The 15,596-nt window shown below is 33.6% G+C and overlaps 1 protein-coding gene across 1 annotated transcript in view; it reads left to right on the forward strand.

Moving 5' to 3' along the window:
* LOC106474072 (glutamate carboxypeptidase 2 homolog) overlaps positions 1-14,801 on the forward strand; it is a gene marked incomplete at its 3' end in the record, with an annotated part of 17,730 nt that extends 2,929 nt beyond the window's left edge. Inside the window, exons 2-5 of the mRNA XM_022402454.1 lie at positions 3,194-3,439; positions 5,298-5,454; positions 8,555-8,686; positions 14,616-14,801. Coding sequence (XP_022258162.1) covers positions 3,210-3,439; positions 5,298-5,454; positions 8,555-8,686; positions 14,616-14,801 — 705 coding nt within the window. The remainder of the gene's footprint in view (positions 1-3,193; positions 3,440-5,297; positions 5,455-8,554; positions 8,687-14,615) is intronic.
* Between the last annotated feature and the right edge of the window lie 795 nt (positions 14,802-15,596).

The raw sequence follows: 15,596 nt of genomic DNA on the forward strand, positions 1-15,596 counted from the left end.
CCTGTGCTGTTAAAGTGGCAAGATTAAAAGTCTTTACTGTTAAAGTGGTAAGATTGAAATACTATAAACTGGTGAAATGACAAGATCTAAAACTTATAATTACTGTTATCGTGGCACAATTGACTGTTTAGTGATAAATTATGATGTATTGCCTTTGTTATATATGCAGTATCATTTTCTTGCTTTGTCGCTAACTCCATTCGAGATTTAAGATGATTTTGTTTCAGTAATGGCTTCTTTCTTGCCACTTGCCCATACAGGACAGCTTTGTGTAGGAACCGGGATATTGTCGATGTAAGAACACTGACTCCCACCTCAGACACGGAACTTTGCAAGTTTTGTAACCACAGATGTATAACTCGTGTATCATGGTAACTCTATACACAGTTAGTATTGTAACTACTGGTACATAACTTATATATCGTTGGCTGTTGACTTCACAGTGGCATCCCTAACCAGCTTCTTGATTGCCCGGCTATTTAGTTTGGAAGGGCGGCCTAATCTGGGTAGTGAATGGGTGGTATGAAGCACATTCCACTTCTTAATGATGGACTTCACCATACTCAAAGGGATAATCAGCGACTTTTTAATTTTCTTGTAACCTTCTCCTGATCCGTGTTTCTCTACCACTTTATACCTGACTTGTTTGGAAAACTCCATGGTCTTCATGGTTGGTTTGTCATATCACTATGTGATTTGTGGCTTGAACAGATGCATTTACTCCGAAGTCAAGTTAAACCATTTTCATTACACGCAAACAGAGACCAGTACACTAATTCTGTGACCTTTCAAACTAATCTTTTGCACCTGAACTGATTAAGAGTTGCCGTAGCAAAAGGGGTTGAGTACTTATGCAAATGAGAATATTCTCATTTTCTTTGAAAATCTAATCTACATAATATCAGCGTTTTTTGTTTTTTTATAGCATTTCTCAGTTTGGAGTAGATTGTGTAGATTCTAAATATAAAGTCCCATTTGAAAGTTTTATGTTTGCAAGCTCAGACGACAACAAAATATGGAAACTTTGCAGGGGTGAATACTTTTGCAAGGCACTGTATATGAAAATCAAATGTTTTAAAACCAGAGGTATAAGTCTACTAAAGTGATTAAATAATTAAGGATTATTCAACGACCCCTCATTCCCCAGTACTTGACGTTTACATATAAGTAACGGCTTGTTTGTTTGTAGTTAAGTACAAAGCTACACAATGGGCTCTCTGTGCTCTGCCCACCACGGGTATCGAAACACAGTTGGTTTCTAGCGTTGTAAGTCCTCAGACATGTCTCTGTACCACTGGGGGCATAAGTAACGTACAACTAACTCCAAAAAATTCTTACAAATGCAAGGGAACATTTCAAAACTTATCCCATAATGCCTTAGATAAACATTATCTTTTTCAGTCTTATACCCATAGCTTTAAACTAAGATATCTACAGCACGTGTCAGAAATCTTCAGGGTTCTCAGAAGATTTTGTGTCAGAAATTTTCAGATGACCTCTTGTTTAAATCAAGTAAAAAGTTTTGACGTGTAGGTTTAGTGCAATTCGGATTCTTCTTCTTATGGTTGCGTAAACTCACCTGTCGAACCTCTGAGTTTGAGTATAGCTAGTTTGTGCTGGGTCCAGTAGAAATAATATGTTGTTCGTTGTGTTACGTATTAGAACTTCAAATGGTCTGAAATTGCGTTAACTGATAACTTAAATTTAGTAGTTAAATTGTACATTGGATTTAGTGTTTAAATAAATGCCAATATATAGTCAGTTTGTAATATTTGCCAACAAGATTGACAAACAGTTTTCTTTTTTAACACAAATACGTTTTAATATACACCCAACAATACAATTTACAATAACAGTTATTAGAAATAATGATTTATAAACAAAAGTTTCACAAACTTACAAGCAATATAATGTCTTCTTTCTAGTTTGGAACTTCCTTGATATCTTATCGAGGTTTCATGATGAGCTAGTTGATTACGAGTTGATATAGGTATAATTGACTTAGTAGGTAGCTAGCTAGCCCTGTAGTTCTCGCTGATCATACACCTATGAGAGATTGAGTTTCCACTGATGACGTTAGATAATGTTTTCGTAAAATTATTAATGTCCGATGTAAATCCACTGAAGTTAATTGAGTTGTAATGTTCGAATTTTGCAAATGCTCCTGGTCATATATCTGAAGTTTTCCGATTGATAAGCGTTATAACAATCATAGTTATAGCTCTCGAAGTTTATAGCACACTGACTATAGCAAACTAATAATAGATACTCTCTTTTGGCGCGTCGCGTTGGTTATAGTTATAGGCGTGGGAAGGTTTCTAGAAAATTCAGGTTACGTAACAATACTGAGCTACATTTAAACGTTTACCTATATAAATATATTGTTGACTCTTACTCTCGAGAATCTTCTACAACTTTGGAGAATAGGCGGGAGTTTCGCAATACATATTTAAGAGTATAAACTATTGTTGCGTCAGCGAGGTCACGTGACTAGTATCACGCCACGTCCTTCTCGAACCTTCGTGAATTATCGGGAGACTACTAGATAGAGGGTAGTCTGGTATATATAAGATGGTCACAACGTGACGGAACAATGAGTAATTGAACTGCAGTCAGAGAGTGTGTAATTGAACTGAGTATTGTCGAGCACGAGCACGTGAGACGTTCTTTGAGAATTATAGCGTTGTTATAGAGCGACTGTTGAAATTAAGTCTATCGGTAAAGTTGCATTCGGAAAGAATAAACCAGTTTTATTTAAGAGAGGACTTGTGTCGCTAAAGTTTCATTGGAACGAAGTTACGGAAAATTAACTAACGAACGGAGACATAACACTATGTATGTTTCTAAATATAAATTTAACCTAAACAAACGTTGATATCAAAATAAATATATAATAACAAATTCGTTACAATTGTAACAAATCACACTAAGCTGTTGTTTTATTTGCAATGGTGACTCATCTGATACCAGTATACTTATTATTTACAGAAAAGACTTTCACTGTAATACCTTATAATTAGACACGGCTATTAGCTCGAGATGTAATATCTGGTATAGACTACGTTTGGGATATATCTGGAAATTAAGTTAAAGAAACTGTTGAGTTTGGAAAAGAAAGAAATTCTGGCGTCATTAACTGAACTGGTTTTGAAAACAATGGCAATTTTATTCTTTTTTTTTGTGTTTTTTTCAGAGAAAGAAGTAAAGACATGGGACGAACAACACAAATTGTTGCTGCCCTGAGCTTAGCTGTGTTGGCGCTGCTAGTTGGCATACTAATTGGTAACTATGGGATTGGCGGTAGACCCATGAGCGAACACGAACGACACAAACTCCAAGTGGCCGAAAGACTAACTGTTCCTTCATATGAAGAAAACGATAAAGTTTCGAAATATATAATAAACAATGCAAAGCCAGAAAACATTAAAAAGTACCTCAAGTAAGTGGAAAAAAGAAATGTGAAAGCTATATCTTGATAAGACCCAGAGCTGGTACTGAGGATTAACAAAGGTCATCGGCCTGTATCAAATTAAAAGGGCCATTGAAGTCATATGGACAATGTTTAGGAGTTTTTCCTTTAAATAAGCAAGGATAAAATTGTAATATTTTATCGAAGTCAGTTTATTAGGTTTTTCCGAAAACCACTATATATATAACTAAAAAAGGGGGGGGGGATTAGGGTAAAATATTTCTTAAAATCATATGGTCATGTATTACATAAATTTAATTCATGTGGTTCTCTCTTTTAAAGATATAAAAACGATAGTTCGCATTTGTAAACGTTTCATCAATTGAATAATCATCTAAGTTATTTTCTATTATCTTGTATGATTAAACAAGGCTTAGCAGGGCATTAAAAGTCAGCGTTTATTTCACTTTGTCGTTATCTATTTAAGTAGATTGTTGACTTGCTCTAGAATGGTTGTAACTTGTGTAATGAACTTGTATCTTGTATTATCATAATACAAATACGGCACGATATCAAGAAACAAGAATATTAACTTTCCCTGTTAGATGCACCTGTTAGATAATGTTATTTTGTGTGTGTTACAGCTGGAGGTATAGTATTAAGTAACTTTATCATAAATATGAACAACTTTAATTTGTAACAACTTTCTTCTCTCTCCACTGACAGTCCCTACTCTTGCTGAATCATTAATCATTCAACAAGAGTTAGGAAACTGCTTCTCAAAAAATTAAAATCTTTCTTTACTGAAGGTTCCTACATTCTGTGTTAAATATGTTTTATATGAGTAAAAAAATGGGCATCATATGACACGAAAATATGAAATACAAGCGTAAGTAAAACGTTTACTAAGACCTTATTCTCAAAATGCAAAAAAAATAAAAATAAAAATTACCTTGAATGAAAAGCGTACGCTAAAGTAATGCTTTTAACGAACGCGAACGGAAACGTTAACAAACAATACACTTTCGTACTTAAAAAACATTCTGATTCTAGCATTATAAAAAATACGGCTGTTTCGCATCATAACTAACAACTAGTTGGCCTTGAAGTAATAATAAACATTACACTACAAATGTCTTAGCTTTGTTGTTTTCTTGCTATACAAAACCACTACAAGAATGTTTATATAGTTAAAACACACGCATGAACTGCATTCGCTTCAATAACGTTTATCTGTTTATGATAATACATCTTTAACATCTGACCTAACAGAGCTGAGTATGATTTTAAATCACATTTATTACGCCTAAAAAAACATTTTTTTTCTTCACAGGCTAGACAATTAACTAAACAACTTTATTACTAATGTTTTAGCTATAGAAAAATTGCATGAAAATTTATACTTTTATTCATTTTTTCTATCTAAGAATCTTAGGAAAAATGTAAACCAAAGATAGGATACTGGTGCTGGAAAAATCACCGGACATTAACGTTTAAATTTTTGGATATGGAAAAGCGTTATTCAGAACAGTTCGGTACGTTAGAACCTAATGAAACTGTGTTTTTGAAAACATGTATAAACATGATCGGTATGTGAACTCGGAACAGCTCCGTTAAGCCTTCGTGATGTTTTTTAATGGGAAGGCTAAAGACCACTGAAAAAATTCTTAGAAAATTAGTTGTCATTAGTTTTTGTTTGGTTACTTAATTTTAACTTGATCTGCGGATTATGAAAGTAAAAGTATTAACGAATGGGAAACTGGGTGTTATTAGTAACTTTGGCACACTAGATCGATCGTTTTTCGCGCCGTTGCGTGAGATAAGTTGATTTTCAGCTTAGATTGTTTTATGGATGAAATTCTAAAATGACGTCATGGATCATTATTAGGTATTTATCCAAGAAACCTCACGTGGCAGGGACTGCACGTGACTTCGAACTGGCGAAATACATTCGAAATATGTGGTCGAATCAGGGATTAGATAAAGTTGAAATGGTTCCATATAACATTCTACTCTCGTATCCAGATCCACAACATCCAAATACGGTAATTATGACTTCTCGTACAAATTGTGTTTCACAAAAATATTTTCTAGTTTAATTAAGAAAAGTTAAAAAATATCTCATTAAGATTTGTTATGCTAACGTCAGACATTATTAACATGTATTTATCATAATTTTCCAAACTGCTGCCACTATTTACCATCACTTTTATAAAAGTTCCATCCTAATTTGACAGAAATAGATTGTTGTCAAAAAAGGTTTAGGGTCGAGCAGTAGTATTTTGTAATGTAACTTACTTCTTGCTTATTTTTTCCGGTTTAAAAATATATTATTTTGCACTTGAGTACACAAACTATTTTAATTATTTTTAATGATTGATGGAAAGATACATATTAATTATACCTAATGCATGATTTTACGTCCGACACACACACTTTTCTTTTGACCTGATATCACCTAGATACTTTATTTAAACTATTAAATTTAGCTATTGATATTTATATGGAAACGTATATCGCAGTTGGTTTTAAATTCTGAAATACTTGTATATATATATATGTGTATTTTTTCCTACTCAAAGGTAAAATATATGTTTTTTGTTGTTGTTGTTTTTTCTTCGCGGATGGGCAAGTCTTCAAATCTCAATTTTTCCTGCTGCTCAATGACATTTTACATTAAGAAAACGTGTTGTCTAGGACAATTTACCACTTTTGCTATTTCTCATAGGGACGAAAATATAAGGCTAAAAACAGGATCTATCTTAGTTTTACAGGGACGTCTGGTAACCGTATTAATGCTGCTTTAGGTTTGGTAAACCTATCATTAAACATACTGAACTCGAAAATTGTCACAAGATAAAATTCTATAACTACCGAAGGTTGCATAGAAATACATCAACAAGTGACTCAGCTAAGAAGCATGTTTTTTTCGCTCATGCAAGTTTCAATATAATAAAAAAATCTTCCAGGTTTTGGGAAAGTTTTCAATTTTTTTCACACTCTTTATTCCCATTTTTCAAATTCAATGGTAACCCAATTAAAAACAAAACCAGAATTTATATCCACACACACACACAAAGTAATGTCGTTGCAATAACAGTCAAGTTTTTTAATAATTGAACAAAAGATGGATAATATATATATATATCTTAGTAAAATTAAAAACACGCTATTCAAAATAAATGAAATAAAAAACGCTCTAGTTAAAAATAAATAAAATAAAAAACGCGCTAGTTAAAAACGAATCAAATAAAAAACGCGCTAGTTAAAAACAAATGAAATAAAAACGCGCTAGTTAAAAATAAATTAAATAATAAACGTGCTGGTTAAAAATAAATTAAATAATAAACGTGCTGGTTAAAAATGAATGAAATCAAAATGCTCTAGTTAAATATAAATGAAATAAAGTAAAAATGCACAACTTGAAAATAAAATAATAATAACGCGCCTAAAGTTTCTTAAATTATTAATTTTTAACTAGCGTGCTTTAATTTTATTAAGTTATTAATTTTTAACTAGATAAGCTTTTAACAAATTTTAGTTGTCTCTGCTTTTAAAACCCCATGCAATAAACATCCAATTATTCAACAAATGGTAAAAAGTGTATTATTGTAATTTCAACTGCTTCAGAACTGTTACAGTGACATTCATTACGGGAACAAAAATGTCCCAGTTTTTCACTCTGAAAACCTGGTAACCCTAAACATTAGTTATGTAAAATTGTGAGGAGAAGGTCAAATAATGTGTTTTATGTGGACCCGTGGGCAAGGTTAATTCTCTTTGTTCTTCACAAGCCCTCATTTTTTATGTGTATTTTTTTTTGCATTGAAATTTTGCCCATTAAAACAACTTTTCACAAATACAATGCTTTTAAAATACCACCCTTTCTACCTTTTAAATTGTCTGAAAAGGGTAATAAAAAAACGCATAAGCACTGAGTGCCTCTTGATACCATGGGCTCAAACGCAACTAACTAATTTGCCCCTCGTATGCCGCAAGTCTGAAGGTCTAGAAAGTCTCCCCTCCCTGGGTGGATCAGCGGTAAGTTTAGGAGCTTAAAACTCTAATATCCGATGTTTGATTTCTCCCAGTTGACAGAGTGTATATAGCCAATTGTTTGATTTGTCTGTTTACTTTAGGTCGAGAAAATATATTAGTTTGCCTGGAAGGTTGTAGAAAAGTAATTTTGGAAAGAATGAGGCCACTCGGCATACTCACACACACACACACGTATGTTTTTATATGAGATTCTCAGATGAATTTTGAAAGATATCCTCGTTACATTTATGCGCAACATAACTTTCTCAGTTACTTAAAATGCATTAACAAAACTTATTTTTAAGACCTATATAAAACGACTAGGTTAATCCCAAGGGCCAGGCGTGACCAGGGGTTTCACGTGATAAGTTCCTCACCGCGATGCCGCTAAAGATTCTGCGCATTTTCAGTGTGATGCGTTATAAGAGTGATATACTAACAATCAATCCCGTTATTTATTTCGAATATTGACAAAGTCCTCGTAGCGAGGGGTGATGCTGATTGGCTACCTTTCTTCTGGTCAATAATTTAATATTGGAATCAAAGTTAGACGTTAACAGATTTAAACCAAGTCTCCACTTCTGTTTATTTAACATCGGTCAGTGTTCAATAGATGGCGTATGAGTCTTTTTTGCTTTTTTTTTTTTCGGGCGCAAGATTGTTATTGGTAATAATTTCAACATTAAAAGCACTTTATGAAACCCCTAGGATTCAGGGGTAGTCGTCCCCAAGTCAGAGTGGTTTGATATTTTACAGTCAATACACCACTGGCAGACTGCAAATATTCCTATCAACGAACACTTTTATTAAGCTTTAGATATTCATTTCAAACCCACTGAACTACTCAGGCATCAAAGAGAAGTTGTATACATTCTGTAACCATGCAGCGTAAAATAGTGTGAACATTTCTGACTGCGAATGTTTTATATAGTTATCTAATGACGTATGAAATCTGGAAAACATAAATTATTAAATGACACAATTAATTTGGACTAATTGAAAATACGTTATTCAAATTTCGTCAGCAATTTTTCTGTGAAAATAAAAAGGAGATAACTTGTTTTGTAATCAGTAGAACTGCTAATAAATCGTTCACTTTATTTTTAGGTGGAGATAGTTGACAGCAATAACGGAGAAGTTTTTTTTACCGCACAACTGCAAGAGAAGAAAGTTCCTCAAGCAGGTGGAGAAGATATGGGTATGGCGTATAACGGGTTTTCCCCGAGTGGAGACGTTACGGTAATATTTTTATAAGCACATGAGTATTAGACTAGCTGAAATAATAATGATACTATATGTTGTTATTTCACAGAGGATTAATTAAGGTTTTTTAATATATGTTTTTAAACATTCTGTAATTAAAGCTCTCTTTTTTGTAGTTTGGTCACATTTATCTATCTATTTGCTCATATTTAATTTTGTTTCTCATTATTTAAATCTATATAGATAATGGTTCAAAAAAAAACTTAGCACTTCATATTTCTTAGGACTTCGTTATATACACTACTCAATCGTTGAGAGTCGTCCAGTGGTTAGTGTGCAGGACTGTGAATTCGAGGTTCCATGGTTCACAACCCGTTGCCGCAAAATCACGCTGTATGACTGCATTATAAGAATCTTTGTATGATAAGTGTAGCCCACGGGTTAGGTGGTGTGTGCTGTTGATTAATTACCTTCCTTCTAGTCGATCAGTTCAATTTAGGGACAGCTATCACAAATAGTCCTTGTGCAGCTTTGCTCGAATATCCTAAAACAAACAAACATTTCCCAAGCAAAAATATTCCATGCATAGTTATACAGACGAGTCCTATTAATTGCTATCCTAACAACGGGTATTAACACTAGTGGCCAAAATGAAAATAACTACTGCTATTCAGTCATGTGTGCCCTCGTGTAAGTTCTGATAGATGTATTTACTCCTGGCCTCCATTGTTCTTAATAAAAACGATAGTTAGTAATGACTCGTAACTTTTCAAATCATGGCTCCTAAATATATTCTATTGAATTAATATATGAGTTCGGGACATTGTTGCAGTTATTTTGAACCAGACATGGTTTTCACATATTTGTTGGAGAGAGGTGATATCCTTATGTAACAACACATGGGTATTTAGACATGTAGAGAGACTTCGGATAACTGTTGACTTATCTGCCTCCAGACTATCATTGGTCAGACCCACCAAATTGTTCATCTTTCTTCTTCTTGTTTCAGTCCAGATAACTCTACAACTACTTTATCACTAACGTCAGTTTAAGCCTAAATCCACTCTATGTGTTTCTAGGCAGTACATGATGTTATCGCTTAATCGTAACAACTAGTAGTAATTAAAATAATAATTCTAGTGTAAACGATGTTATCATTACCTCTTGAAGTTAGCTTTTTGGTAGAAATATGTAGAATACTCAATGCTTTGTACACTATACAGCGGTGTCTTTAGGGAGCCAACCATTATATTATGTATGAAGTGAAGGAGAAAAAAAATCATTACACATAATATTAAATTTTATTACACACATTCATAGAATACACTAACTTTCAGTTAAAGAAAAATCGTTACAAAACAAGTAATAATAAAAAAAAATTGTAAATGTAAAATGATATAGAGATGGCAGTGCCAGAAAGAATGCAAACAAGAATATAGGGATGATACAGCTAAACTTAGATCATCCCTACATGACTTTCAATATTAGAATTTAATGTTACACATTAAAATGCATACTTGACTTTAATATTACTGCAGTTGTAAGTTATAAATTTGTGACTGTTGTTATACACTTTGTTTATCATAATATCATGGTCATGTCATGGTAGACATCAATGTAGTGTAACCAAAAGCCTAGGGCTTACGTACAAGGAAAACCAAGTTGAGTCAAAACATGTCTTGATTATTACAGACTACTACAGATTCTCGCTACGAAGTCACTGAAATTGACCGACCTCATAACCATTTTGTACTCGCACATTTTAGAGTTTAACATTAAGTTTTAATATTAAAAGTCATGTAGGGATGATCTATGTATAACTGTATCATCCCTATATTCTTGTTTGCATTCTTTTTGGTACTGCCATATTGTTATTCTACGACCTACCTTTAGACCTTTTTAATGAAGTGCTTAGTTGGGTAGTACAGTACAAGCACATTTTCAGGACAAAACACTGAGCATTATTACAATAGATATATGTGTGTATTATTCAGTGCGATTTTAATGTATTTATGATTGATTATATCAGGTTACACACTCACAAGGTAGTAACATAACGAGCCACAGTAGCAGCAAGTAAACAGTTTATCTGTTAGTACTTTATCTAAATCGCAATGCTGATAATCAAAATTAAAGGTTTCTTCACGTATTATGGCCTGGCCTGGTCAGATGGTTAAGGCTCTTCACTCGCTATCTGAGACTGTCACAGGTTTGAATTCCCGTCCCACCAAACATGCTCGCCCTTTCAGCCGTGGGGGCGTTATATTGTGACGGTCAATTCCACTACTCGTTGGTAAAAGAACGAACCACAGTAGCTACTTTTTACTTTCTTTTTTCCCTGATTTGTCAGCGGTAAGTTTTCGAACTTACAACGCTAAAATTCGGGAGTTGATTCTCCTTCTGTAAGTCACAAATATTCTATTATGTAGCTCTACAATAAGACAGTTTTTGTTGTTGTTTTTGCTGTCCGATGGCTCAGCAATAAGCCTGAGGACTTATAACGCTAAAATATCTGGTTTGATACCCGTGCTGAGCGGAGCACAGATAGATCATCGAGTATCTTTGAGCTTAATAACAAATAAATATACAAAAACCAGGCCTCCCAGTGGCACAGCAGTATGTCTGCGGACTTACAGCGCTAGAATCCGGCTTTCGATACCCGTGGTGGGCAGAGCACAGATAGCCCATTGTATAGCTTTGTGCTTGATTACCAAACAAACAAACAAATACCAGAAGGACTGCTTTATTTTGTTTTATTAACATAAATTATTCAAACACTATACAATTATCGCATACATCACACCAATTATTCATAATACAATAGAATTTGACTTCACGGTTTACACGTTCATGCAATAGTATATCTTACTTAGAATGTATCCATGTTTCAATCAATAAGCAACGACTACCGTTAGCTACGTCACACGATAAATAGAATGCCTTGTCTGTTAAGAAACTGTTTTGAAAAGCGTTATACTTGTGACTGCAATTGATATACAAAAAGTCGTACACTTAGAAAATTGTAAGATTTACAGATTCATGATTTTCTTGTTAAGAAAAACGTTAGATTAGGCAATGTTTAGTTAGAATAAATTATTTCCTATCGAGTTTAAGAAGTAGGAGGTAAAATGAATAGGTTATGACAATTAATAATGAGGTCTGTAGATTATAACAGATTGAAATATATAGGTTCAAACACTGTTTGAAAATATTCAACTGTTAGTGTGATGCATGTGAGAATTTGAATAATTTGTATTTACGAAAATTAGTTATTTTCAGGACTACGTAGATTGTAAGTTATATTGGTATACAAGTTATATAAAACATGCCCTCCTGTGGCACAGCGGTATGTCTACGGACTTCCAACGCTAGAATTCGGGTTTCGATACCCATGGTGGGCAGAGCACAAATAGCCCATTGTGTAGCTTTGTGCTTACCTTCAAACAAACATAAAAAACATTCTGTAAAATGATGTAGGGCTTTACTTGGATATTTTGATATTACGTTTCAAGTCAGCATATATGAACTGCTGTGTGAAATTCTTGGAAGATGGATTATTAAAACAGACAATACAGAAACCCGAACAACTGTTGTGGATTATTGGTTGAAGTATGTAATCCGTGGACTCGAGAAACACCTCACTGAGATTTTGTTTTGCCATGATATATAAGTTGAATATTTCCAAGATTCTGTCTCTTAATATGTCGATTTTCTCCCTTACTTTTTCAGCTGTTTTTCGACTTTATTCTGCAATACATAAATCGAGTATTTCCAGAATTCCGTCTTTTAATTTATTTTGATTTTCACTCGCGTTTTTGCAGCTGTCTTTTGACTTTCTTCAATCCCCAGTAGCCAGAAAAAATTCAACCAAGAGAAGAAGGCAGGCCTGTTTTGATAACAGTGTTATTAATAAAAGTTTATGTTTCAAGGAACACTCGTGTTACTTGTTTTCCTTTGTTGTCCACGTTCAGTTTAATTTTCGCTTAACAGTCCTGAACCTACATTTTGAGGAAACTTTTGGCAAGTAACGGAACTGTATTACCACATATTTAATACGTACTGTAAAAAATAGAACACAGATTTTGATGTCTAGTGCGCATTTTGTATTGAAAGTTTTTCAAGTTGTCTTCACATAAATTGTTTGTTTTTAACCTGCCGTTCCATAAATATCTTTGTTATTGCAAATTAATAAAAATATCATATTGTATGTTTCAGACTTACACAAGCACAAAAAGAGGTTAAATTTCAATATTTCTTACCTTATTTCCTCGAAATATTTTACCATATCGAGACAGACAAATTTTACCAGAAACATTGACTCCCAGTGCTTCAAGTTCGTCAAAATCTTCAACTCTGCCATAATTAACGTACACTGGCTCAGCCTACGTTAACATTAGAAGAAAAAAGTAATCAAGCAATGAAAAACACTGTAAATGTTTCAGTTTGACAGTTTTATACATACACGAATAAGCACAATTTGTTGCATTTTTTTGACTTTGTAATCGGTTTTGTGGGGTTATTATTATGTCCACAACCAGCAGAGGGAGAAAGGTGGGTCAGTTTAAGACGTTGTGGGTATAACACATCATGATCTTTTTTATTGTCCGTGAGCTGTTTGCATAATAATTTTTCACCTATATTTCGACAGTTAATAGGAGAAAAAAGTTATTCACAACGCCTTTTAAGCGCCATTTCTGCAAGAATCTTACTCCAAATTGATACTATTTGCGTCAATTCTGTAACTCGTTTGTATATATATATATATAACAGCAGAAGAGACCCACTCTTGCGGTCAAATTAATATCTTTATTGCAACACTATTTCTTTAGATACAGAATTTGTAGAATAATACAAAAGAATCTAATCTCAGACACCGAAATCTATTAAGTCCACTCGTCTTAGGCCTAACATTAGTTAGGGTTTTGATAAGTGCGGCCTATATTAAATAAAAAGATAAATTAACACTGTAACTTTTGTATATTTTTGGCTTTAGTTTAGTTAGGGCTAAACTTTGCTGTACTTAATACTATCAGTAAATAAACTTATCATGTATTATTTACTTGGATTAAAACATGTGTAGGACCTTGAGTTGGATTAAAACATGCGTAGGACCTTGAGTTGAATTAAAACATGTGAAGGATCATGAGTTGAATTAAAACATGTGAAGGACCTTGAGTTGGATTAAAACATGCGTATGATCTTGAGTTGAATTAAAACATGCGTATGATCTTGAGTTGGATTAAAACATGCGTAGAACCTTGAGTCACCCGGTTAACAAGATCGTCATAACTAAACGCAGAAATTGGACAAAAAAGTCTATACAGTTATGAAAATTCATGACTATTTCAGTTGTTACAAATGTTTTTATTTGGCGAGTCTTGATGTATATTTCTATGCAGTTTTAGTTGATTATTTAACCTAAATAATATAGATTTTGAGTCTTAGGCTTACTACTTAACGTTTCGTTATTTGAAACTCAGATTTTTAAACTTGTAGTTTCAACTATCAAGGCAATGATGCTATTGTTCAGATAAAACTCACATTAATAAAATATTATGGTGTGTTTATAAACTATTAATTGAATGTTGAGTACTAGAAGCTGAGTAAAAGTCATCGGGAAGTCTTAGGCCATACATCACGGAAGTCTGGGTCAAAGTGACTCGAACCCCTTGAGTTAGTAAAAGCGTGGTGATTGACCTTCGTCACATACATTTTACTTTATTTATAATTTGATACAAATTGAAACGGACCAAAAACCAACTGAAAAACGTATGCCCAAGAATGATATAAATGTCCGTTCTTATCATAATTAATAGTTAAAGTAATGAAACAGGAAAGAAGTGAAGAAATTTTGGTATTTACCTTTATATCATATTGCTTATTAGAAGCTATAATGCATGCACATACGTAGTGTCCTATGATTGTTTGCAGTAGTATTTTGATAAACCTAGATCAATCTGTATAGGTATGGAATGCCCATGAGAGGGGCGCTGTTGGGGTCATTTTGTACCTTGATCCTGCAGAAGTTGCTTTGGAAGGAACGGACCCTGACCATGTGTATCCTAAATCCTGGTGGATGCCGGAAACAGCAATGCAGCGGGGCTCTGTTTATACTAGTGATGGCGATCCCTTAACACCGGGGTATCCATCTGTAGGTGTGTATTATACTATAGTTGTCTGCTATGGGACAAACGGAGATTAATGTCAATCCATACCATATTTAACAATTATTTGGTTTTACGATAATACCAATTTTCTTGGTTTAAGCTTCCCTGAATGTTCAGTATTTTCTTAAAGTCATCCTCTTCAACGTTTTCTATTGTAGGTTTTCAACAACATTTGAAAAAAACGTTCTTCTGTACTTACTCGACTAAATAACACTTGAAATACGATTTATTCTAATTACTTGACTAAAAAACATTTGCAAGACGTTCTTCTCTACTCACTTGACTGAAAAACACTTGCCAGACGTTCTTCTTTACTCACTTGACTGAATAACACTTGCAAGACGTTCTCTGAAAAACACTTGCCAGACGTTCTTCTCTACTTACTTGACTGAAAAACACTTGCCAGACGTTCTTCTCTACTTAATTGGTCCAGTAGCACTTTTAAGATACAGAGTTGTATGATTGCAAGTAATTTTAACTTGTCTTGTTTAAGGATTGCACCTCTAAGATGTAAATTTTTTGTTTAGGTCTTTATGATCCAGTTGTATTTTAAGATCGTCCATCTTCATGTTATAATATAACACTACCATTCCATTAGTACTGTTACGTCTTCGTTTGTTAATTAACTTTCCGTAACTTCGTTCTGACGAAATTTTAACGACACAAGTCTACTTAATAAAACTGGTTTATTCTTTCCGAATATAACTTAACCGATACACTCAACTTCAACAATCGCGCTAAACAAACGCTATAACAACGAACGTCAATAATGCTTCTGA

Source organism: Limulus polyphemus, unplaced genomic scaffold, assembly GCF_000517525.1.
Source record: "Limulus polyphemus unplaced genomic scaffold, Limulus_polyphemus-2.1.2 Scaffold6790, whole genome shotgun sequence".
NCBI classification, from domain to species: Eukaryota; Metazoa; Arthropoda; class Merostomata; order Xiphosura; family Limulidae; genus Limulus; species Limulus polyphemus.